We start from the raw sequence: 27129 nt of genomic DNA on the forward strand, positions 1-27129 counted from the left end.
TATTTTAGAGATGGGGAAACAGCAGTATAACTTGCATATCATGCACCTGGTCTCCAAACTAGGCATTTCTTCTACTGAAGACCATTTAAATGTGTTAATATTTGGTAAAAAAAAATTCTTTATAAAATAGATTACTGTAGTTTAAAAATTTTTCTGACTTATTTGATAATAGACCTAATTGAATAATTAGAAGATGCAATGAGACTCCTTTATCCTACTCACTTTAAGCCACATAACAGAAACCCTGATGTTCTAGATTTTGAAGAACACTTACATGATTTTTAAGGATGGTCTATTTACCACACATTGCAACCTTCACCTAGCAGTTAGTAGTTAATCTTATTGATAGTCAGAAAAAAGTAGTGATTTTTATCCTATGTTGTTTAGATGGGCAATTTTAAGTAAATTATTAATAATTATTATAAAAGTTAATGAGTAGTTACTGCAAGCAAGGCATTTTTTTAAAGATTTTTCATTTATTTATTTGACAGACAGAGATCACAAGTAGGCAGAGAGGTAGTAGAGAGAGAGAGGGGGAAGCAGGCTCCCTGCCGAGCAGAGAACCCAATGTGGGGCTCAATCCCAGAACACTGGGATCATGACCTGAGCCGAAGGCAGAGGCTTTAACCCACTGAGCCACCCAGGTGCCCCTAAGCAAGGCATTTTTAAAAAGATTTCTTTATTTATTTTAGAGAGAGGGAGCAAGCATACAAGCAGGGGGAGGAGCCCAGGAAAAGAATCTACAAGCAGACTCCCAGATGACCCCAGAGCCCCTGGGGCGGCTCTATCCCAGGACTCTTGAGATATGATCTGAGTCAAAAACAAGAGTCAGACGCTCAATAGACTGCACCAGCCTCGGGTCCCAAGCAAGGCATTTTTTAAATTCCATTTTTTAAATAGATACATTTAGTTTCAAAAGTGACATTATAAGGTTGATGCTATTATTATTATCTGCATTATTTAGATCAGGAAACTGAAACATAGATAGTTTAAGGAAAGTTACAAAACTTTAGTGTGGCAAAGTGTAAAAAAGAACCCAGATAATATCAGTCCAGCAGAGGCCATGCTCTTCATCATTTTATTCTATAATCATTTTTATCCAATATAAATAGATCAGCCTTAAGGCTAAGAGAAAATAGTATCAGAAAGTCTGTGTAAACTGTGGACTTTGGCTATGAAGCATTTGATCAACAGAAACTTTAGACTCAATTACAGAACTATGAAAATGGGCTATTTGCATTATTTTTATGGACATCACAGCTGGAACTCAATATTTATTTTACCACCATAATGTGAGGTGTTAGAAATTTTACAGATAGTATAAATAATCTTTCAATGGGCATTTGGATAGGAAACAGTGACCAAAAAGCCATATATCATGGTCAGAGTCTAATAATTCATTTCAATCTTTTAGTTTTCAGAACATTCAAACCTAAATGGGGTGTGGAAGCAAAGAATTATGTTAAGGAAATTATTTCAATCATTTCAAATACAAAGAGATTTTATCCCTAAGTTTTGATTGAAAAACACCAGAAACTATGCTGGTCTCTGAAATGTTGGTGAAAGATTCAGATATGCAGATCAGATTTCATAAAATTCAAGAATGGAGAAATATCTTGAATTCACATAGTCCCTTAAGTAAAGAGGCGAATTTCCTTGCCCAGAGGCTAAATCAGGAAAACACCAAAATATCCTGCTTCCAGCAACTAATTTCACTGTCTCATGCTGAGTCTATATATGATATTTTTTGTTAAGTCAGTGAAACATAACTATACATTTAGACTGTGTTGTATACTGTTGTATACTATTTTTACCTTTTAGTAAAGCACCATTTAATTTAAAAGTTACTTTAAAAGTTCACATTATATATACATTACCATGAAAAAATCCTACATTGCTATATTGCCAAATATTAAACAGGAATTAGAAATATGAAAATGAAGTAGTAAAATGAAACATTAGGACTTCCTTCTAATTTGCATAGTCTTTTCTTTTGACTTGGATTTAAGCTGGGATATGTCTGTCTTTAGCCTGGTAGGTCTAAGAGGACAGTATATAAGAATTTGTTTTCAGTTCCCTAAAATAGCATCTTGAGATACAGAACTCAATTTCCAGCTAAATCTCAGAATTAGGGAATAGGATACCTAGAAACACCAGAAAAATTAGACTGTTATTCTTAGTTCCTTGAAAACGATTCTAATATCCTACTCTCGACAAAACTTTCCATACTGTCAGTGGTGAAATGCCAAGGGGCACAAGCTGTACCATAGACAGTTAACTTCAGAGTAAAAACAAGCTGAATTGTTTTTACTTTACAAGTTTCCTATCTGTTAACTTCGCTGAATTAATAAAGTACACATAAAAAACATCAAAGGCAGAAATATCATGTAATATATTAAAGACTGTGATTGCTCCTTCTAAAATCTTCTCTGAAGAAAATGTTTTTCTTTTCTGAAAAGCTATTATCTCCAGACTGAAAATTCTTTGCCTACATGACACTAGAATTCTTTTAATAGAAAGTTAATAATACATATCTGTATCAGTGTATTATTAACCTACAGCTAACTCGTTTTTAGAGCTCTCCCCATCCTCATAACCAAGTTTTTGAAAGCATTTGTTTCAAATAAAACAGTCTGCATCTATGCAAGTAGATTTGAGAATATTTCAAATGAGGAATCTCTCACTACTCGACGAATTGAACAGGTATTCCTCTCACTAAGATTCAAAATGGTTTCCTCTTGGGAAGTAAGTTATTTAAATAAGAATATATGTTATTATTATTATTATTATTGTTATTGTTAATATTATTGTATTTCACAACAATCTCAGCCCTACCGTACTTCATAATCTTCTCTCTACATTGAGAGTGTTTATATCTTTCCAATGGTAGCCTGGAACGGGAAATTATATACTAAAGTGAATTGGATGGCTGCTATCTTACCACCATTACTAGCTTCATGACTAGTGTTCTGTTATGGACTTGTGATATGTATATTTATGAGAAAAATCCAAAACTAAAATAAAATCTGACAGCTTTTGTCTAGAGTGAACAAATTATATGACATATTCTAAACCAATTAGATAACATTCTACACCCATGGGTCTCTGCTGTTCATTTTCCTTACGGTCCCCAAATCCACCCTCTACCCTTTTTTGCCTTGCTCTGTGCTCTGGGAGCCTGACTTCTCTGCACGGCTCCACCCAAATTCCTTGACCTCTGATTTCCTTGGAATTGGATTAGTGGAAAGATATTGGAAGACAGGAGAAGAAAGTGGTCCGATATTGATCCCTCCTCTCCCAGTGTCTCTACCTGACCCAGGTTTGGATACCTCTTTGGACACTGCTCTTTTCAAGCTGCCCCCTTTCTTCTCTAACTAGAATAACCCTGTTCACTTCCTTTGGCTCTTCAGGTCCAGGGCTGATTACTGTGCTTTGCTGTTGAGAGTTCTCTTGTGCCTCTACATCCCATATTTGTTTCCCAAACTGTCCATATTTTCTGTGAAAGTCTCCTCATTAAAAACTCTTTCATTACACTGTTTGAGACTGCCATCAATGCCTGCTGATATTCTGAGTAACACACTAAACTAGGGACATAAAAAGTTCACAATCAATATTTAAAGAATGTGACTTCAAGGAAAAAGAAAAATGATCATGTTAAGACCATTGCAGCTTACCCAGTTTAACACAGACTACTCTAGAAAATCTTTCTGGTTTTCATTATGGAAACTTGTTCCTAGACATCAAATGTGGTTCAAACACTTTCAAAAAAGTATGTTTCTCAATGAATTTATTGGAAGTCTTTATGTTAAAGTTGCTTTTTCTCAGTCGTTAACCGTCTGCCTTCGGCTCAGGTCATGATCCCAGGATTCTGGGATCGAGCCCCACGTTGGGCACACCGCTGGGCGGGAAGCCTGCTTCTCCCTCTCCCACCCTCCCTGCTTGTGTTCCCTCTCTCTCTGTGTCTCTGTCAAATAAATAAATAAAATCTTTAAAAAAAAGAATAAAGAAAAAAAATGCTCATTAATCAGCATTCTTTGCTTACTAGTGAGTTAAATAAAATAGTCCTGGGACTATTTGAGTTCACCTTTTTATTTTTTCTAAAATGAGGAAGAACTGGACTTAAACTAGGTGTTTCCATTTATTATACTGAGCACTGAGCAGAATTCCCTTTACACTAATGTAATTCTTTAAACAATAGTGGTAAAAAAATAATTTGATTTCTGGTCTTGCTATCCTGTTAGCATTTATAGTGACTTTGCTGACCATTTTTAAAGCTAATGAACTCAAGTTTTTAACTGTGAAACTGGTACACATCATTGGCCTTGATAGGTTTTCTTGCAATAGTTTAAGCCTGTGTACTCACTGGGACAATATTTTTTCTTAGTCATTATTCTTAATCATTTTATAGACATCTTTCCCCTTAAAAGTCAGTGTTATCTCAGCTTTAGCATAAAGCAGTTCTGATACTAAAACTGTATAAACATTATAGACATATTTAAGAAGTCATTCAGAAAATCTGTCTCTTTGCCTTGCAGTCACCTTATACACACTTTGCATCAAGTAGCATTTAATTTTCTGGCCACCGCTAATTTCAATGACTATAGAAAGCTAATGGGAGATTATTTGAAATCTAGAGAAAAAAAAACCTACTGTACTATTGAAACAAGAGATGTTTTAAAATATTACAATTATTCAAGTACTTATAATTCCACGAACTCCCCAGAGTTAATAGATTGTATTAGACCCTTCTCAGAAGTCATGCTTTGTGGCATTTGCTCTTATTTATTGTCCTGGCAGAAAGTTCCAGCAGAAGTCAAGGTCACCTTCTATCCCAAAGTTGGTATAATTAGTATCAATTCGGTGTTTCACCAAGCTAACACAGGAGGTTATTAACTGTGTTTCATGTGGAGTGTCAAAGAAGCAAGGGCAGTGCCAGCAATCTTTTCAGCTTCAAAGGCACAGCTCATAAATTTAATTCATTGGTTAGTAAGAAAGATACAACCAGTTTAGTTTATTAATGATTTTAAAAATAATTTTAGAGAAGTTCTGGAAATACATTTATTTAAATATGTGGTCTAAGCTTTTAAAATATAAAACAGATCATCATCCTAGTAATAAGTGACAAAGTCTTTGTATTTTATAAGTGATGTGCTTTCTGGAATATTATAAATACGGAAAATCTTAAATTTAACATTTGTATGTATACACATACTATATAAAGATAAATCCCAGAAAATGGCACATAGTCTACTAGGGAACATTTTCTTTTCTTTCTTAGATGTTGTTTTGTAGGAAATGTGTATGCTATTAGATTGTATAAAATCTAGGGTTATTACCATAATATCAATTAAGACACTCTTACATTTACAGAAGTAAAAATAATATTAGTGAAACTGTTTACTTAGAAGAAATATAAACTAACAGAACTAAGATTTCTGTTTAAACTGATCTAAGCCAAAGAAATAAACAAGCTTAAAATGAAACTCTTAAAAATGTTTGATATTTTAAATTGCACAAACCACAAGAGTGCCCTTAGAAAATAGAATAGAGCATAAGTGTACTGCTTCCCTTAATAGGTCGTATTGGAAAGAAAATAAGAATATCAGTTCTCCTCAACTATTTCCCAAATGCTAAAAAGAAATAGGTAAATACTTAAGGATTTTCAAATTTTGCTAGAGTTCATCCTCATACAAGTCAGACTCAAAAGTTTCGTTTGGTGCTAGAAGTGGTTATGTATAACAAGCGATATGTATTCTTGTTCCAAATAAGATCCACGAGAATACAAAAAAAAATGACTTTAGCATTCTATGCTATCTTGGAATAACTTAAACTGAAACACTGCCTTTATTCAAATGTGTGGGTCCATAGCAGACTAAGAGATGGGGACCTCCAGTCAGCATTCTCTCCCATGCCCAGCCTGTAGCATCTCCCTTCAGCATTAGCAACACAGTACTGGTAGCAAGGTTGAAAGTACCCTAAGCTATGGACCATATGTTGTTGCTTCCTCTTTCTAAGTAGGAAACATTTTTAGTAGCCTATTTTCACTATAAGCTATGTTTCAATATTTAATTTTAAAACTGCATCAATTTCATATAATAATTGTTGTTTTTAAAAAGACTAATGGAAATTTAGCAACACTTACAGCTTAAATGTGGAAACCTGTCTTTTTGCAGATAGGCAGGTCTCACTATATGGACCATCTGGAGACTGAATTATTACTTAGTTTTTGCTGAGCGGAAAAAAAAACAAAAAAAAACAACATATTGACACTTAATTTTTAAAAGCTCACAACACCATGCAAATTTTGTTTTATTACCACCCATAAAACCAGAAACATTTTTAATAGCTAAGCAGTCATAATACAACCTCATAAAAAACTTCTTGATTTGCACACTTTGGGATTTAACTGTGTCTAGATGATATATTTTACCATTGCAAATGCTCTATTTGAGTGCATTTATAGTGACTAACTCAGAGCTCTAATGTTTATACTCCATTTATTCTTTCTCAGTGTTGGCTTTTTCTTTTATTCTGTTAAATGTTTATGATTTTAGATTCCAATTTTTAAAGTATCTACACCAAAAAGGAAAGGAGGTGACGCATTAATAAAATCAAATAAAAATAAAGATAGACTAGACTTTCTTTGATATAAAGGAATAGAAGCATAGAATAGAAAGGAATAGAATAGAAGCATAGGTGAGATCATTATTGCTTTTAAAAGTTATTTAATTAGGGGCGCCTGGGTGGCTCAGTGGGTTAAAGCCTCTGCCTTCGGCTCAGGTCATGATCTCAGGGTCCTGAGATCGAGCCCCGCATCGGGCTCTCTGCTCAGCGAAGAGCCTGCTTCCCTCTCTCTCTCTCTCTGCCTGCCTCTCTGCCTGCTTGTGATCTCTGTCTGTCAAATAAGTAAAATCTTAAAAAAAAAAAAAAAAGTTATTTAATTAAATAGATGCTTTAGATGGTGGTTTGGAGGACACGTATATGCACATTGTGTTCATTTTACTAATGTTTATTGTATTTTGAAGCCAGAGAAAGGAAAGAACAATCAAGGTAAAGAAATCTGCATATAAAACCACTATTGCATAATCAGCAAAAATTAGCAAAAATGCTAAAAAGACCAATGTTTTCATTAAAAATGACCATATTAAATATGTGTGGAATTTTACAATTTGTCTTTATGCTGACACAAAGTAAATAGTTTAGCTACTTTTTTTTTATTTGCCAGCGTTTAACTTTGTATTAATGAATTTTTTTTTACAAGTCACTTAGATTACTTCAAGAAATCTGTAGAGAAGAAAGTATTTATTAAGGTCTTTTAGACAGTACTATTTTAGGGTTATACTTAATGGTCAAACAAGTTCCTAATTTCATTTACATTTAAATAACTAAATTTTATGCCATTCATACGATTTAAAAGTACAATGGCAGCATCTGGGCTAAAAGAGTTTTGGTATATGCTAAAATTCATTCTATTCTACATGGATGATTTAAAATATTTCATTTAATATTACATTTTTAAACATAAGTAACAAAATTAGCATGCTATTCAATAGTGAAGAATTGAGAACTTCAGTAGAAGAGCTTGACATTAAGCTTTTGATTGTCAAGATATCCATTTTTTTTAAAGATTTTTATTTACTTATTTATTTGAGAGAGAGAGAGAGTGAGAGAGAAGGAGAGTGAGAAAGAGAGAGCCTGTGAGAAAGACAGGCAGAGGGAGAGGAACAAGCAGACTCCCTGTTGAGCAGGGAGCCCCACTCAGGACTCTATCCCAGGATCCTAGGATACCCCTTGAGGTATTTATTTCAAAAGATGTCCCCTTGAATAAACATATTGCCTGCAGTAGGATACAGCTGCTAGCCAAACAACAAGATAAGGAATTCTGCTGCCCCACCTATGAGATTTTCTCTTTCAGAAACCCTTGGGTAGCTTAGGTAACTGACTACTTCGAGTAAACCTACTTCTTCCTTCCTGTGCCCTCATTCCCACTCTTATGCTTCAAATTCGCCAGTTAGTGACCCCAAAACCTTTGGATGTTCTAATAAAGGCAGAGCGCCAGGTCCATGCATGGTCTCTCTTTCTGTTTGTGACCTCATTGTGTGGCCTTCCAGGAACTGATTAATAAATCTTGTGACTCAAAGTTTCTGAAGGTTTCTTGCTAAAATGTATCCTGAGCTCATAATAAGAACCACAAGGGCTAGTCCCACCACAACACTGGCCCTGGTGGAGTAAACGTCTGTGGGGTCTCCTATAAATATTAGGGGCCCACCCAGGACAGTGCCTTAGGCATTCCTATCTGAAAGCATTACTAGCAATAGGCTACAATCAATGCAGTGGTACCCATTTTTAAATTTTCTGTTTGGTCATTATTATTCTAGTTGTAGATAGTTTGATAATGGCCAAATTCTTAAATTTTTAAAAGATGTCCCTTGTTTTTGTTTTGTAATGCCATGCTAAAATAAGGTCCCATTGCAATTAGCCTCATTCTAATTAATAAATTAGTTAAGATTACTAGACAAATGATATAATTTTATTACTATAAAATTATTTTTTCCATTTCAAAGTCTAATGTAAACCCAAATCTATATTTGAACTAATAACTCATTTAGATGTTTACAAAGATAGACTATATAAACAATTTTGCCATCAAGTTTGGAATTATGTTTCCTCATTTGATGTATTGAAATGCATAAAGTATTTGAACAGACTCTTAGTATAAGGACTGGAAATATATCAGAAGTTTTGTATCTTCTCTTTATTTCTATCATCTCATTTTTGTATTTGAAAGACATTAACAATTGTGCAGAGCCAAAAACAGCAATTAGGAAGTTACAAGTTTTCTCTCTTGATAAATACAAAACATTCACTTACAAATATTAATTTTAAAAATGATGATAAATAGACATAACCACTGATATATGTCATTGTCTCATATACAATTTAAAAAAAAAATTAGTACCTTTTTTTTTTTTAAGATTTTATTTATTTGACAGACAGAGATCACAAGTAGGCAGAGAGGAAGGCAGGCAGAGAGAGAGGAGGAAGCAGGCTCCCTGCTGAGCAGAGAGCCCGATGTGGGACTTGATCATAGGACTCTGGGATCATGACCTGAGCCAAAGGCAGGGGCTTTAACCCACTGAGCCACCCAGGCGCCCAAAATTCAGTACCTTTATATTGTTATCTATACAGTGAGGATACTGTTAAAGATTCTTACAGTATGACATAGTTATGAAATTAAAGCCTTATGACATGATCAAAATGAAAAGTTTTCAAATTAAACTATACCATGCTAAAATAATATTAATACTAGAAATCACAACAGTTATTTGGAACCATTTCATAAATTATCATACCTAACTTATTACTTAATTAACATTTATCACAGTAATCCAAAAGAAAAAAAAACATAAGAAACCTTTGTGAGAGAATATATCTGTCATAAGAACTGAATGATACGGTTAATCAGGCCATTAGACTTAAAAAAAAACCTGCAATTTCCAAAAGTAGAAATTAAAATGTCTTGTAGCAATGGTCTTTTATAATAAAACAATTTTAAGAGGTCTATAAAATGTCCAGATTTTAGCTATATGATATAAACCCAGAATAAGTTTATCAACTATTGCTATATTCATAGATAGATAAATTCTATATGCTCTAGAAATATTGTATCTAATGTTTTATATAAACAATAAAAATTGGGCTTAAAAGTAATCAGTAACTAATACCAAAATTTTTTTTCCAGAGTTATGTATATAATTATATATATATATATATATATATATATATGATTTCAGTAATTGTATGATACAGCTATAGATAAACACATTTGTTTTACTAAAAAGAACTGAAAAATAAGCCTATTATATACTGAGTGGTGATTATGTTTCCAGAACTCCAGATATTATTTGATCCTCAAGACAATCTGGGAATTAAGTGCTTCTATCAAGTGTTTCTCATTTTTCTGATAAAAATGCTGAGGCTCAATTTGATTCATTGTCTAAGACCAAGGACCTTGTAAACAGAAGAACCAAAACTCACACCCAAAAATGCCTCTAGGGCACCTTTTTTCCTCATCTTGCCCAGGACTCCTCAAGTGTACCGGCGGCTTCTCCATGTCTTAACACCTCTATTTGTAACAAGATACTGCTAATTGCTAGCTTTCATTCCATATGGTTGAAGCTCTACTTCCTCCTAACAGAAATGCATTTTTTTTTAAAGATTTTTATTTATTCATTTGACAGACAGAGATCACAAGTAGGCAGAGAGGCAGGCAGAGAGAGAGGAAGGGAAGCAGGCTCTCTGCCAAGCAGAGAGCCTGATGCGGAGCTCGATCCCAGGACCCTGAGATCATGACCTGAGCCGAAGGCAGAGGCTTTAACCCACTGAGCCACCCAGGTGCCCCCAGAAATGCATTTTATGTGTAAACTGAAGAGTTGTGAAAATTCTCAAGGTTGTGGCTGGTGATTTGAGGAGATTCTTTTGTTCTGTATCACCTTGATTTCTAATACAGCCACAGGAGTGATTCTTTAAATGTATGTTTATCATATCTGAGGATGGAAAACTTAGTAGCAGTGAAAGAGTGTAGATGGAGACACGAATGGTGATTCATTTGCAGTCACTTATTTATTTATTTTTTTTATTTATTTGACAGAGAGAGATCACAAGTAGACAGAGAGGCAGGCAGAGAGAGAGAGAGAGAGAGGGAAGCAGGCTCCCTGCCGAGCAGAGAGCCCGATGCGGGACTCGATCCCAAGACTCTGAGATCATGACCTGAGCCGAAGGCAGCAGCTTAACCCACTGAGCCACCCAGGCGCCCCTGCAGTCACTGATTAAATATATAGATAGATAGGTAAATTATATTTTATGAAATTTAAGAAATAACATTTAAACCTCATAAAATCAAATAAAGTTATTTTACTTTAGTTTATTTAATGAAAGGTGAAACAAGTAAGCTTAAAAAAATGCAAGATGAAAATACTGAGTCCTTTATAGTTCTCACCTTTTCTTAGGCAATACATTCTTATTACAATCTTTTTTAACTATAATTTTGAAACACCTTTTATTAATTTTATAAATGAATTGCATTTAAAGAATAATTGCATCTGAAAGCTCTAATAGGCAATAAACAAATAAAGGAATACCAGTCAACTTAAAAAAGATAAGTGCAAAATTTACAACAATGTGAAAACTGGTATAAAGCTTACTAAAAAAAAAAAAAAAATTTTTTTTGTTTGGTTTTTTTTTGGAAAGGGAGAGAAAGAGCATGGGAGGGGAGGGGCATAGGGAGAGGGAAAGAGAGAATCTTAAGCAGGCTCCATGCCCAGTGCTGAGCGCTATATAGGGCTTGATCTCACAACTGTGAGATTGTAACCTGAGCAGAAATTAAGAGATGCTTAACTGACTGAGTCATCCAGGCACCCCAGAGCCTCCTCAAAAAATTAAAAATAGAAATATCATATGATCTAATATGTCTACTACTGGGTATTTGCCAAAATAAAATGAAAACACTTATTCAAAAAGAAACATGCACCCCTATGTTTATTGCAACATTATTTACACTATCTAGGATATGGAAACAACCTAAGCATCCACTGATAGATGAATAGATAAGGAAGATGTGGTATACACATGCACACACACAAATGTACATACACATGGATATTAATCAGCCATAAAAAAAGGACATTGTGCCATTTGCAACAGGGATAGACCTAGAGGGTCCCATTTTAAGTGAAATAAGTCAGACTGAGAAAGACAATCGCCATACAGTTTCACTCATATGTGGAATATAAAAAAAGCAAATGGATACAACAAACAAAAAGCAGAATCAGACCTATAAATACAGAGAAAAAAACTGATGATTACCCAGGGGAAAAGGGTAGTGGGTGGGCAAAATGGGTGAAGGGGAGTGGAAGATTCAGGCTTTCTAGTTACAGAATGAATAAGTCATGGTAATAAAAGGCACGCCATGAAGAATATAATGAATGATACTGTAATACCACTGTATGGTGACAGATGGTAGCACACTTGTGATGAGCACAGAATAATGTATACACTTGTCAAATCACTATTCTGTACACCTAAACTTAACATAATGCTATACGTCAACTGTACTCAAATTAAAAATGAAAAAGGGTCCTCACTCTGATGAACTTCACATTCTAGTAAACGGCAATAGAAATTAAACAGATAAATACATAAAATAATTCATAAAAACGTTTATCTACTGACTGAGTCTTCTACTCCCTCAAATGTGGACTAGAACATTAACGATACAAGTGCACTTGATGACATTCCCAGGCCTCAGTGGTTTATTGAAGATAGGAGAGAAAAGTAGGTATTAGACTAACATTTAATGTCAATGTTGCTTTTTTTTTTCTATACAAAATAACTACTATGAATTGCCTAACTTATAAAATGTTTTTTCTTTCCACATATTTTGGTGCCTTTTGAAAAATACCTTCCATTTGTTAAGTAAAAATAATGGAACGTTGTGTGTCTTCTGTGACATTTGTAATGTTCTACTGCAGAAAACTCTTTACCACTTTTAAAGTCCGTGGTGTAAATTACACAAAACATTTTAGGAAACCTGTAAAAATGAATTTGCTAGAAAAGGTAGAAAACTGATTTCATTTTATCTGGCTGGTTCAGATGTAGGAGATAAGATTCCACTTAAGATGCATGTGAAAAAATATAAAATATGTTATTAAACACTTCACTTTGAAATAAAACATTTTTCTCTGATTTTATTCTAAGATGTGTGTATTCATATATGTCCAGGAAGGACATGAATACTTTTCCTTCATTAAGCACAGACACTGGTTACTTGGGTAGGATGCATTAATTTAATTGCTAGTGATTTTAGATAAAACATGTTTAATTTCCATAATCACACTGTCTGGCATGACCCCATCCTCAATAACTGTTTTTGAAGAAGGAAGGAATAATTGAATATTAGCAACTTTTTTTGTTATAAGTAGGTCTTCAAAAAAAATATTAAGTCAATGTCACCATCCTTTTCCATCAAAGTGATTTGTCTGCACAGTCAGAACTTAATATTATCATAAAGATTTTGTTAGCATGCACTAATTGCATTTCACATAAGTTACCATTTGTAAAAATCTTTGGAAAATAATAAATTGAAGCAAAGTAAAAATTTAGGTATCTCTCGTTTCATACAATATCACAAGTATTTTTTATCTTTTTTCATTTTTATTACTTTTCCCCCATTTCCATATAAATTGTTATGAGAAAGATCTTTAAATTCTTCCTACTTGTAGATTTAGCTCGAATACAATTCATTTAATAATACTAAAATAAACATAGGAATTTTTGAGAAATTCTTACAGCTACTATTATCAAACTTCAGTTGTCATATATCATATAAGAGAGTTGACATGATTATTAAACATTAATAATTATCTAATATCAGATATTTTTCAGAAGCAAAAGAATAATATGATAACTGTTACATCAAAGCTAGCAACTCAATTTAATTTTGCAAATCATAAAATCCCAAGGAAAACAGTCTAATTGAACAACCTTTACAAGTGAAGGAAAATAATGTTAAGCCAGTACTTAGTATAACTTTAACTAACATATATTAATGTAAAGTCCCCATGATTTCAAGTTAAATTGTTAAGTTTAACACATATTAGTATAGCCAACATAACACAAAACATGTATAAATACAAAAAGACAGACTTAAATAGGACAAATTATCTTTGAACATTGCTTATGCAAAAATTAAGTTTAAAATCTGTTTTCCTATAATGCCCTTATATAACTTGTTTAATTTCTTCATCACCTACTAACCACTTAATGACTGCTCAGGAATGCTTTCTTATATTTCTGAACCATAATGAAATTCTTTTTTGCCTTTAAAGATTACTTCTATTTTTACAAGGTTGCTTTACTTAAGGCAAGAATATTTATTAATAAACTAATACCAGAAGCTACTCACAGAGCCAAATGAATTCCTATCACCCTGAACAGCTTTACCAATATTTGTTTTTTTAGAACATTCTGTTAGTAGACTAAATAGATCTACTCAGAGATCTATTTAAAATGACATTCTACTTTAGGATGACATGTTGAATATTTACTTAAAAGTTCTATGTGGTGAATAGTTTATAATGATACCACGAATTATGCCAATTTTTAGAACACATTCAACACTGTGAGTGTTTTAATCCAGTTTTTAATCCAGTGGCAGAAGAATAAGTCATTAACATTAAACAAAGATCTTTAAAAAGCAAAAGCTACTTTGCAACCTTGAACATCTTATTTCTTTGCTTACATTTATAAGTCAAGGCAAAAAGAAAAAAAAAAAAAAGTGTCCCATGTTCACATTTAAATTGGCTCGGTGGTTGCTCCATATATTTTCAACCTATACTCTGGAATGTTTTCATAATCGTCGTAAGTGGCACTACAAAAATTAAAATGTACCATCTTGCCTCAGATTCTATTCCAATAACCCTAACTGATAGTAATTTAGGTGACTTAAGTACTCTTATAATTAAGTAAAATTGGATCTCGATTTTTCGACCCTTTTAAAAACCCTTTAAAAAAAAAAAAAAACCTTTAAACCTTCATTTAATGTGTTTTCCAGGCCATAACAAAGAAGCATACTGTACCTCTTACGCTGCTGGTTGTTGCAGATGTGGTTGGGCTGGTTGTTATGGCTACAGTGGTTGTGACTGTTGCAGTGGTAAGGGAGGGGATGATAGTAGTGGAAAGCAAAGTGTTGGGAACATCTGGTGAGTGGAAAAAAACAAAATATAAAACAAAATCATATCATGCAAACAAAAGAGAAACACAAATGATTCAAATTATAAATACATAAGTCTTATTTAGGTTTAACTTTAACAGGCTTACACAGATTATCAGGTACAAAGCTGGCTGTACCACATAGTTCTTGTCATTTTTTTTTTGTTCACTTCTTTTTCCTGCTCCCATGCAAAGCAAAAACTTGGAGCAATGTTTGAGAATAAGCAGATTATTTGTAATATTTAGAGTGAAATTTAAAATGACAAGAATTCATTTGTTCACTGAGTCATTTAAAAAGTGTGACATGCAGTAGCAAAATAGAAACAGGTAAAACAAAAAGTGACATGCTTTGTCAAAGAAGTAAACAAAGAAAAAACACAACAGAAATAAACACAAAAAACACCACCATAAAAGATTAAAGAAATGTTAATGATGGATGAGTATATGCATGTTAAATGCTTTTTTGATTTTTTTTCTTTTAAGAAAACTTAATGGTAGGAAATAAGATGACAGCAATCTTTAGAAACAAACAAAAAAAGAAGCTAATTGTTATTATTATTACTTTGCTTTTCTTTTTCTCACAAATGATGTTAATGTACAGCTTAGAGTCTTGCAGATCTTACCCTGATTAGCTGGTAACGCCTTCTAACAATTTTGCAGTACCTAGGAGTCTTTAACAAGTATTGAGTCAACTAGCATGGAACCCAATATTCTGAAAGGTTTATGATTTATTTTATTTGGCATACATAGGAGAGGTGATTGAACATAGACTTGAACCATAATACTCCACCCCTAACCCATAATTAGTCAAAGTTGCCAAAAGTCAACACTAGATTCTGATAGAGAAAACATAATAAACAGAAAGAATAACTTAGAATTTTACACCAAAATCTTCCTTTCACTCAAAACTGGCTGAAAATTTGAAGAGCGGTGTAGGAAACACTGAAACAATGTAGCCAGTGTCAAGCTATAGAACCTAAGAGTCTCAAAAAGTCAAATCTTGTCTCAAGTGGATAGGCATATAATTTACACAGTGAGGAAATGAGAAACAGTTCACAAATTACCCATAATTACAGTGCTGGGGTTTGATTTCACATGTTTGCCACACAGTCCCTATATATTCAAAGTGTTTGACAGATTATTTTGCTGTTAAAAGGCTTCCTGTCATTCTCTCAGCTAAAATCTTTGAGTCACACCAAAAATTTTCTAGTTTTTTACTTCTGATAAATTAGCCCTCCTCAATCCTCAGACTTGAACCTGCTGGATTCTCTACACTGGAGACATCAGAAAACAGTAGGAGCTCGCTCTCTTATCTTGGGTATTGATGTTTACACCTGTTTTTCAACAGGGAAAATGCTTTCTAGACAGTCAAATTAAGAAAACAACCTTCTAAAAACTCAATGGTGCTACATTAATCACTGGAGAAAATTGGTATTGCCTGGTGTGCAATTACCATGATCATAAAATAGAACTGACTTTAACAACATTATACACTGAGTAAATATTATGTATATGTGCACATATACCTCTTATTTACTGATTTTTATAGTACCTTCTTATTTTCATGGTAAGCTTTCCTAAATGGGTTAGGCAGGCTGGAGGTAAATGAAAGACATTTTCTAAATTAAAAAAACATGAGTAATATTAATGTTCATGCATACCTAAAATAGAAAATAATACATTCTTCGTTGGCTAGTAAAATCTTTTGCTTATTAGGATCTCAAAATATATGTATTTAATTTATGCAAAAGGAAATGTCTTACAGGGCTATCAAACACAAGAACATATAATGGTATTAGCTCTTTAAAACTCCATGTAAAGAAACTGAGACTACCAAACCTAGCACAGATGATAAAATAATATGTTATTTGCTATTAGCCAATGAGTTAAAATAAGATTCCATTAGATCTGAAACGCAGCCTTCCAAAATCAGCCAGTATCATTCACCTCCTAAGAACTGGAATATAAATAACAGTGTTTGGTGGTATTTGTTCATTTTTTGGATTAGGCAAAAAAACATTATGTGGTCTTTTTTCTTTATTCCATATCAACAAAAATAGAATAATAATATATCTTGATTTGTTTTGGAGAGAGTATATATTTTCAGGTACTATGAATATTTTTGTATTAACCAAACCATATCTTTATTTCCTATAATTGTGAAAATGCAGTAGTTGTAAAAATTGTTAATCCACTTTAAGAAAACTGCCCTAGAATCTTTTAAAGTGTTCAGATAACACTACAAATCATTATTGGCTCATGCTCTGACTCCTGCTTTGTCAGTCCATCATCCTCTCATCCTTCCCTCTTGACTTCAAATGTACCTAAAAACAAATCTGGTGAAAGAAATTTGATGGAAAACACCTTGGACAAATGACAACTGGGCCAGGAAAAGTATCTGTCAAATAAGAAATCTCTCCCAGTCACTGTTAGATTTTCAATCATTACTAACTTTATTTCATCCTACGGGTTCTGAAACATTTTAAACATTTTCATTTATCCTTTTTATGCTACACTCTTGTTTATCCAATTATTTCGACTCTATTGTAAAAGAGTAAATTTGGAATGATCTAAATACTCAACACCAGAAGAGTAATCAGAATCAACTGAAATGCATCTACATAGGATCAGTTGGAATTCGTGGAATTCTTAGAAAGATAAAAAACATTGTACGATATTTCTCTCTTCTACCTAAACTTTCTGTCTGCTCTGATTTTATTGATATTTGTCTCCACACTTGACAATTAATCCTTGAAGGGAAGAACTCTGCCTATTTATTGTTCAGATTCTAGCGCAAGTTATAAGGTGAAGAAATATTTACTAAATGAATTTGTTCATAGCATAATAAACATATAACATATTTTAGGGGATCTAGAAAAGTCCATTTTTTTGATAGGGTCATCTAGTTAATATAAAACTAAAAGATTTCATTATTTCTTTTTTTAATTAAATTAAATTAAAATATTTTTCAGTGTTCCAAAATTCATTGTTCATGCACCACACCCAGTGCTCCATGCAATACGTGCCCTCCATACATCTACTAAAAAATCCTGTCTTCAATATAGATAGACAATAATTATTTTCTGAAAGATAATTTTTTTTTTTACTTTTTTAAAAGTAAACTCTACCTACATCGTGGTACTTAAACTCACAACCCCAAGAACAAGAGTCACATGCTCAACCAACTGAGCCAGCCAGGTACCCCTAAAAGACAAATTTTTAAGATCACAATTTATAGCTTCTTCCTAAAATAAATATCCTTGCTAACAAAATGAAATACTTCCCACCTTCCCTGCTACTTTGAAAGTAGTGTGAGCCTGACCTGAGATCCATGTCCTCCATGTTCCTTACGAACTCTTCATTTTCACTTAATTCAAGACTTTGAAAGAAAGAGTAATCGGCCAAGAGGGCTCACTAAGTAGATCCTATCCTGATCAGTAATAAAAGATCACAACAAATTTATGAATTGTCTATTATTATCCCCACTTAATGGATGAAAGAAATTTGAGATAGAACCTCCTTGTCTCTAAATTTAAATATATATGCATATGTATATACTAGAGTGCAGAGAGACTATTATATTTCATAGGAGTATAATGGAGAAGTTTCTTGAACACTTCCACCTCAGGATCATTTATTTTAGCTGCCTGACTGCAACACTTGTCAAAGCAGAAATTAGAAAAAGATTCTGAGCTGCCTTTCTAAGTCCAAATACTCATATTGAGTTTTCACTCCTATAACCAAGTGGCAACATTTCGCATCATTTCCCAATTGTTTAAAAGGTCTGGTTTTGTGCATTCTCTTTTGGCCTTTTATTTAGATACTGATAGTGAAAATGGAGCTCCATTTTCATAAGGCAACATGACATCAGAAACACTAGTACCTATCATTTGTCTCATTTTTAGGTATCTAGAATTCTGTCCAGTTTTAAAACCATTATACTGTTAATACAAAGTGTTCAGTCAAATATAGTATAGGATAGAAAAGGCAGTGGGTCATTTTTTTCCCTTCCAAGACATACTCATTTTTTTAAGAATAAAAATATACTAATCCATATGCAGAAGAATTACACATGTGCACACACACAATAAAAATAACTGAATCCTGATTTGACATTAATTTACTGTTCATAAAGCAAGATAATCTGTAGTCATATTAATATTTTATGTCATTTGCTGAATATGACTTGTTGATTTTAGATCTTAATATTTTAATATTATATGATTAAAGGATATCTGAACATGGGCACTAAGTAACTACAAATTTAAAAAAAGAGATATTAATAGTTTGTGACATAATTTATGAATATCAGAATTCAGAAATGGTAACTATATAATAAGTTAATCAGTTAACTACATGGCATTTCATCTCTGATTTATACAATACAAAAGATGGGGTCAAATTTTTTATTGCCATTTTCCTTGGAGAATATCTTATTTGAATCAAATAATATTGAATTTGCCTGAAAAAAAGTAGTTACAAATAAAATGTTCAAATTTATAATTTACAAAAGAAATTAACTGTATTATATATTTCCTAGATGTTAAAGCATAAAGAATGAAGAGTTAGTAAGTGATAAAATATGTAGTGGATAAAAATGGTATTTAGGGAAGTGAACAAAGTAAAAATAATCTGATTTTATTTGTCTAGATAGATGTATACCATAGCAAAGGCAAGGCTTCGTTTAAAGGAAAAATAGCCTTTTTTATAGGGAACTGAGAAAAGTAAGCTTCCAAGACATGAAAATATTTGCTTATAGTTTTACCTATACATAAGGTGTGAATTACAATAAATTACACTTCTCATTTCAGTTGTAACATATATACTATTTTCCTGTAAAAGGAAAATTCAGGCGTATTTCAACAATGTCAGACAGAACCCCAAATTTAGTCAATTGTACAATTGCATATTAGTGCAAAGTCTAAGTAGGCAGCCAAGAGTTATTCATGTGAGCAAATGCTGGGTTACAAATAAATGCAGTGTAAATAGTGCAAGTTACTTCTGTAAGGATCTACTCACTTGCAGAAGCACAATTTCAGCTCACACAACAATGCTGTTGAATCAGGAAACTGAAATCCATGTACACGGACCATAGCTAAACTTTGTTAATGACTGATTCAGCAGTCCATCATCTCTCCTGATCAGCCTGCTTGATTCTGCCATGAAGAACTCCAAACTGCCTCCACCATTGTTGTTAGGCACCTCATTGGAATAAGAGGGTCTAGAGTTCCTCAGAGCATATGTGCCTGCCTTCTTTTCTTTATTTTTCATAGTGCCTGGTTAACATAAGCAAAGGAACTGAAGTCTAGCGCACAAGAAGACATGTGCCCCTGACACAAGTCTTTTCCCAAAATTCTAGACTTAGTTCTTGCTGTTCTTTTCTTTGCTGCCATGTTCTCAGAGCCACATCCTGTTTCTTTATCTTTCCTTATCCTAATCTTTCCTGTTTCCAATATCTTCCTTCAAAGCACCCTCAAATCACTTAGCGCATACTTCTACACAAGCTTGTTATACATTACATTACCATTTTATTTATATATCTATCTCACCAATTAACTTCAGGTTCAGTTGTTATAAGTCAACATGTTTTCGTTTTTTAAAATATTATTTTGCCGTGGGACAAGTTTACTCTGACTCATTCCCCCAGTGTTATCTAATCTCTGTCCCTTTCTTGATATACCTAGCAAAATGCTACTCTCAAGTTTCAGCCTGATTTGGATCTGCTCAGTGAAGACTTCCTTAACCAACTGAACATCAACTGATTCCCCTTCTCTCTGAATATCCATCTTTTTTTTTTTTCCTTGCATTTACGTACTGCTTCCCTCACTATATTACCAATACCCCCATGACAACAATGCTCTACATTAGTGCACAGCCATATGGGCACAACTGGAGTTACGGGCTTCTCACTAGTTCTGTGTCTCTATTTCTCTCTCCCAGTGGAGGATAGAATACATGTGTGATGCTACAGTAAGATTTTTAATTTAAATTTAATTTACATAATCAATTAATATACTCTATTATTCTAGCTTATTAATGATAAACTATACAGTACACAGAATATATATCAAAGCTCTTCACGGATTTGGTGGTTGAAAAGAGGGAGGCTATAACATTTATTTGGCACTAACATGCATTGTTTGTATTTTATTCTTTTCACAAGCCAACAAGATGATAAGATAACAAAGAGAATAGAATAATGATACACTTCTGTGCTTCCTACAGGTACCTAGTTCTATGCTTTGAATTTGACTGGTACTTTATAAATAATGTTCCTATCGGTGGTAACGACAATGATGTCAGTAGATAGGAAATAGTATCATTTTTAATAACATGAATCAGTAATTGAGACTTATTCATGGTTAATTTGTGAGAAAAAAAAATCCTCTCCTTGTTATTACCGTGTATGAGATTTTTTTTAGAAATTTCTGCTAAGAGTCTTCAAGTCTAAATGATTATTTAAAAAAATTAAAATGCAGCACACTGAAGAATCTTATATTCTGAATGCGGGTTTTCAATGTTTCTAAAAGTGTTAGAGCTCTAAATCATATCATCCAATTCAATAATAGAAAAGTGCCCTTTTTAATCACATCTTAATGAAGGAATTAAAAAAAAAAGTGCAACCACATTTTGTTACTGGAGCTTATTAGAGCAGAGCAGATCCTGTATAACCTTGTTAAAATGAAATCAGTTCCAACAAGCACTGTACACAATAAATTGAAGAATGGTGTAGCACCTTTTTTTCAATAACGAGCTTTTCAGGTTAAAGGTATGTTCTGTTCCCCACAAATGCAGTGTACAATAATTTCTAACTTGTCAACCTGTTTTGTTTTCTGGCAGTTTCTCTTTTTAAAAATGGCATTCTGGCCCATTCAGAATGGATTTTCTAAGCAAAATTAAGTCTAAAGAGTCCCAGAAGCCCAAGCTGCTTGTTTCTCTCCAAGGACTAGTGTTCAATAGGGAGAAAAATTGCTACCATTTAGTCTGGACTCCATATGTCTACTTTCTTTCTGCTTTATGTCACTAACTCTCCAGGGTGGTCCAAGGGTAATCAAGAGTGAGTCCAAACCAAGGATTATTAGTGGAGATACAGAAGGGTCAGAACTCAACATATATTAGAAGTGTTAAGGTGAGAAATGTCTTTTTGAAAGACGCTATTCACATTTCCTAACCTTAAAAATAATAGGGCATCCTTAACCTTCTTACTGATAATTGCACTGCTATTGGAAGCAATTGTAATGGAAAAATGTACTGTATTTGCTTTTTTACCTGTGCAGAGAAGGACGTTTATCTGCTCCCATTATGTTCAGCTACATGGAGCAGCCTATTTGGATTATAGCGTAAGAATGGATAACAGCACCACGGCTCTTACTGAAATGACAACCACCGGGTTGACAAGGCCTCAACTTGCCCATGCATGCTTCCTTCTCAAGAGCCATATAGTAACCTCATCTGCTTCATAAAAAGGAACCCTTTTAAAAATTAGATTTGAATGAATCCCTTTTATCCCTCTGATAGCTTCTACTGGCTTCACATACTAAATGGAAGACTTATGCAATTAAAAAAAAAAAAAGCTGTTTTTAAAAAATGAAAAGTACTGCAATTTTAACCTGTAGGCGGTAACCAACAGTTCCATGTAATTGCAGGAAGTTTATGAATAAAATCAGTCTGTTGTTTGAAAAAAAGTGTACATTTTTTTCTCTTAAAATATTCCTTCATATTCCAAACTGACAAAAGTGAAGTGGAATTTAAAATAGGAAAAAAAAAAAAAAAAAAACCCTTCCAAGTGGATGATTCTATTACTTAGCTCCCCCTACTTCAATACGATGAGCTCTTTCTTAAAAGTACTTTGTCAAAAAGTAAATCAGATGATTTGGTCAAATACTTTAAGTTCTGTGAGGATGAAAGTTGTCTTTGGAAAAAGAGCTCTGTCACTGGTTAAAGAAAAACTCAAATCAAGTATGAATACATAGGAGAGACACACGATCTAGGAGAAAAACACTGGTTGAGAAATCCACATACTGACTCACATCCCTAATGTTTGGAGTTCTCACACAAAGCAAAGTGTTTCCTAACCTTACAACAGATTATTAAATAAACTGCCCCCCCCCCGGGATTTAGTTATACAAACTGATTACCTTCCCCAAGCTATTGACATTTAAAATATGCTCTCAATAAGAAAGTGAATATTTTACCAAAGTAAAGCATTTCTAACCATGGAACTTCATATTCTCCTGAATAAGTCTCTTAGAATATTCCAATTAATGAAGGGACCCTGAAAACATCTCTAAAGTCACATCATGGTAAGGCACAGGACTGAAAACTCTTCACTTTTTAATTTTTGCTAAGAAGTTGAGGCATAATAGGAGTGTTTATTTATTTCTTACAAGCCTTACAGTGTTTGGTGGCCTAACACTTAAATATAGTAGATACTTAAGGAAAATTTTCTGAAATAATAAAGAATTAGATAGATAGTATAACATTGTGATAGAGATTTTCAGAAAAAAAAAATTTGTCCAGAAATAAATATTATCTTTGTAAGTGATGTTATAGACTTCCAAAGAACAAATCCAATTTCTAGTAAGCAATAACCACAGAATTTTGCAAAAACAAAACAGAACAAAACAAAACAAAACAGACATGTGAAGTCAATTGCAAAAATCTTCTAATTTCTATGATTGCTTTTGTCTTTCATTTTTTTAAGCTTAAAATCAATTCGCCGACACATAGTACATCATTAGTTTCTGATGTAGTGTTCAATGATTCATCAGTTGTGTATACACACAGTGCTCATCACATCACGTGCCCTCCTTAATGCCCATCACCCAGTTACTCCATCCCCTGACCCCCTTCCCCTCCAGCAACCCTCAGTTTTCCCAGAATGAAGAGTCTCTTGTGGTTTGTCTCCCTCTCTGATTTCTTCACATTCAATTTTCCCTCCCTTTCCCTGTGATCTTCTACACTATTTCTTATATACCACATATGGTTTCAGTCATACGTGGAACTTCTAGGATTTCTATTGATATTAATCCTTCTATACACATTCTATACACATTGTCCATTTTGTGCATTTCTTAACTGCATAAGGCACCATTTACATATGGATTGCTAAATAAATATATCTCTGGGTATCATCATTTCTTCTCCCCATATGAGATGAAACCTAAAGTTCTTGATTTTGGTGACAAAAAAGAGTGAATATCAGTTTCCCTAATTCTGCTCTGAAGTCAGGATACCAGTATACAGAAGTCAGGGCAGTATACACAGGCACACATATATATGAATATATGTGGATATATGTGTTTATGTATATATGTATGTATGTACATATATATTATTTTACTAAAGTTTATTCTGTTGAAAAGAGAGGGAGAGAGATACAAAGATAGAGACACACAGAAAGGGACAAAGAAATATTAAAATCCTTAAAGAAATATTTATTGATTGTTTACTATTACTATAACAAGGCATTGTTCTAAGATCTAGAGATACAGAATGAGAGTCATAAGGTCTCTGCTTTCAAGAAAGTCATAATCTACTGGATGGATATAGAATATATTCACATGTACAGATACATACATGTAGTATATATAAACATAAATGCATACATATATATGTATATAAACTCATGTACAAAATAAAAATACCAATATACAACTAAAATACCAAATAATGATAAATGACTTGCAGAGAATTAAAATTAAGTGATGCATGATTGGGGCCATTTTAGATTGGAGTGGACAAAAATGATCTCTCTCAGAAGATTCATTTAATCAAGATCTGAATGATAAGAAGTCATTCTTACAAATATCCATATTCATGTTTCCTGGACAAGCATTCTGGACAAACTTCCTAGACAGAGAATGAGCTTGATGTCTTAGAGGAGTTGAAAGAGGACCAGGGAAACAAGTGATCAGGTAGAGAGTGATGAGATGTCTCATATGCAGGTAGTGGCATATTATGCAGGGTTTAGTAAATGAAGCTGATAGGATTTGGGTTTTACACTAAGTGTGAAGAAAAGCCTTTAGAAAAATTTAAATAGGGGAAAGATATGAAGGAATATGCATTTAAAACATTAATACATTATAGCTATATGGGAAAGAGATCATAAACATGGATGTCTCTCTAGTCTAGGCTAGAGAGAATAACGGAGAGAAGTGGACATACTGAACACATGGTTTGGGAATAGTGTCAACAGAACTTGCTGATGAGTTGGAGATAAAGATAAAGAGGGGTTAAGGATAGTTCTTAGATTCTGGAATAAGTACATGATATGCTGTTACAATGTTAGTAAAAACTACATTGTAAGAAACTACAAAGCAGGTTTTATGAAAGATCTGTATCTTCTAGTTGGGTGTGCCATTATTTCTGAAAACAAATGCCCAATTCCCCATGGACTTGAATATTGCTTCAATTCTCTAACGAATGAGTCAACTAATGCTGATAAACTTGAGTAGAAGGGCTCTGTACATCTTTGTAAAGCTACAACCTAACCTTATTTCCACATAAAAATCTAGAAAGACTGAGTATCATGGATTCTTCCATTTACTTTACTGCAACTAATAGAAAAGATTATGTATAAATAACACAAGAAAAGATGTTTAAATTGCTAAAATTGTTGGGTGGTAGACTCTTCTCCATTCAGGCAAGAAGGAGGGCTTTCCCCATGGATAGTTTTGCCAGTGCTCCATGGAGGTACCACACAAACATTTACTTCACAGTGGCAGAGCAGTATCTTTGAATGAATTTTTTTACTCTGAAAGGTAAAACCTTAATTTATCCAATTCGTGCTCATCTTAAAACAAAGAGGTGGAATTAAAACTCAACTCTGTATTCAGTATGCTGCACATATGCAACTTTTAAAATGTTTTATAATGAAACAGTGCTCTTACTCCACTATTTGATCCCATTCCCCTCTCTCTGCAGAGTTCAACAGCACATTCATCCAGTCAGAGGTATGCCTTTCCCACAGGCATCACAGCTCTCCCTGCTTTATTCATGTGCAGAAATGATATGTTTTATCTCAGCGATTAAAGAAGATACAGTTTTAAGAATCGTCCAACTAGTTTACTGTCTGCAAACTCTCAACCAGAGATGAGAGCAGCAACCATAGGGCTCTTCCATTAGCACACTGTTTGTTGCTCCATATGAGTGTCTTTCCTCTTCTTTTCTTCCTTCACTGTGTATTTTCCCATCTATGCTTCTAAAGAAAGCTTCTCCAAAGGAAAAATGCTCATTATGAGTACATAGAATTAATTTACCAACTGGTTGGTCTGTTTCCGTGTGAGGGAACAGATTTTAGCTCAATCTCTTTTTAATGTTTACTAGGCTGTGCATCTGTCCATAATCCAGTCTTCTCTTTCTCACTGCCCACCCACCCATATGAGCTCAAAAATTCACTCTTTTGGTTCCACAGTGATCTGCATCACCTGGCTAACACTACAACTAGGAGGGGGAAAAAAAGTCATGTAGTCTCTCATTGTTTCTAAACGTTTCATTGCAACATAAATGTAATAGTAAATTTTGATGTTACTGCCAACTTTTTAGTCTAGCTACATATTCACTAGGAAGCACTGAAACGCATTTTTTCATGTGATGAGTGTCTTCAACAGTTTTTAAATCATTGATAATCATGACATGAATATGTATAACAAATACTGTAAGACTAGAAATACATGCATTATAATTGTGTTTGCTTAGTTCTATGGTAAGATAACTTTAAAAACAAGTTCAGCATATTAGTTTCTGATATTCCAAATCTGTTTCATAATTATTACCCCATTCGCCTGTATATGCATTAATTATTTTGTTAAATTTAGAACCAGGTACTTATAACCCTAAAGCAACTGAATTTATATCCTACACCCGAGTGAAATATTTGAAGGAGGTGATAGATGATTTGGAAATGTTTGCTAAGGTGAAAGTCCACCCTCCATGACTCAGTTTGCATCTCTCCCACAGTAAGCAAATCAAGTAAAGGGGAAAATCAGCACTGAAGATTAAAAGTGAGTCTGCACTTAAATATAATCTGTGAAAAAGATATATATCTAAATGTGCAACAAAGCTAGGTACTTCGCTTGATGCTGAAGTCTGCAACATCTGTGTGTATGCCTATCTCTGAGTATTTTTGATATTCATTATTTACAATAAAAGTAGAAGAAAATGAAACTAGTAGTTGTATTGACTTTTAAAAGCTGAAAAGCATATGCAATCACTTGATACCTTTCACCAGACTAACACACACAGAGATTTCTAGCAGTAATATTCCCACTTACTATTAAAAATCTAAAATACTATTTTAATGATGGTTCTTATTAACTAACAATAAAATGTGATGGATCCTATATTTTGTGTGTGTGT

At 33.4% G+C, this 27129-nt stretch overlaps 1 protein-coding gene across 2 annotated transcripts in view; it reads right to left on the reverse strand.

Annotated features, from left to right (window-relative positions):
- The window catches only part of LOC111148594 (cell adhesion molecule 2), a 1205598-nt gene that overhangs the window by 59694 nt on the left and 1118775 nt on the right, over nt 1–27129 (reverse strand). The window contains exon 8 of one of the 2 annotated variants that reach the window (XM_022505297.1): nt 14637–14756. The exons of the other annotated variant lie outside the window; for it this stretch is intronic. Within the exon in view, the coding sequence (XP_022361005.1) occupies nt 14637–14756 (120 nt within the window). The remainder of the gene's footprint in view (nt 1–14636; nt 14757–27129) is intronic. 2 annotated transcript variants of the gene reach the window in all.

The sequence above is a fragment of the Enhydra lutris genome, unplaced genomic scaffold, assembly GCF_002288905.1.
Source record: "Enhydra lutris kenyoni isolate GAN:26980312 unplaced genomic scaffold, ASM228890v2 scaffoldscaffold2, whole genome shotgun sequence".
In the NCBI taxonomy this organism is placed as follows: Eukaryota; Metazoa; Chordata; class Mammalia; order Carnivora; family Mustelidae; genus Enhydra; species Enhydra lutris.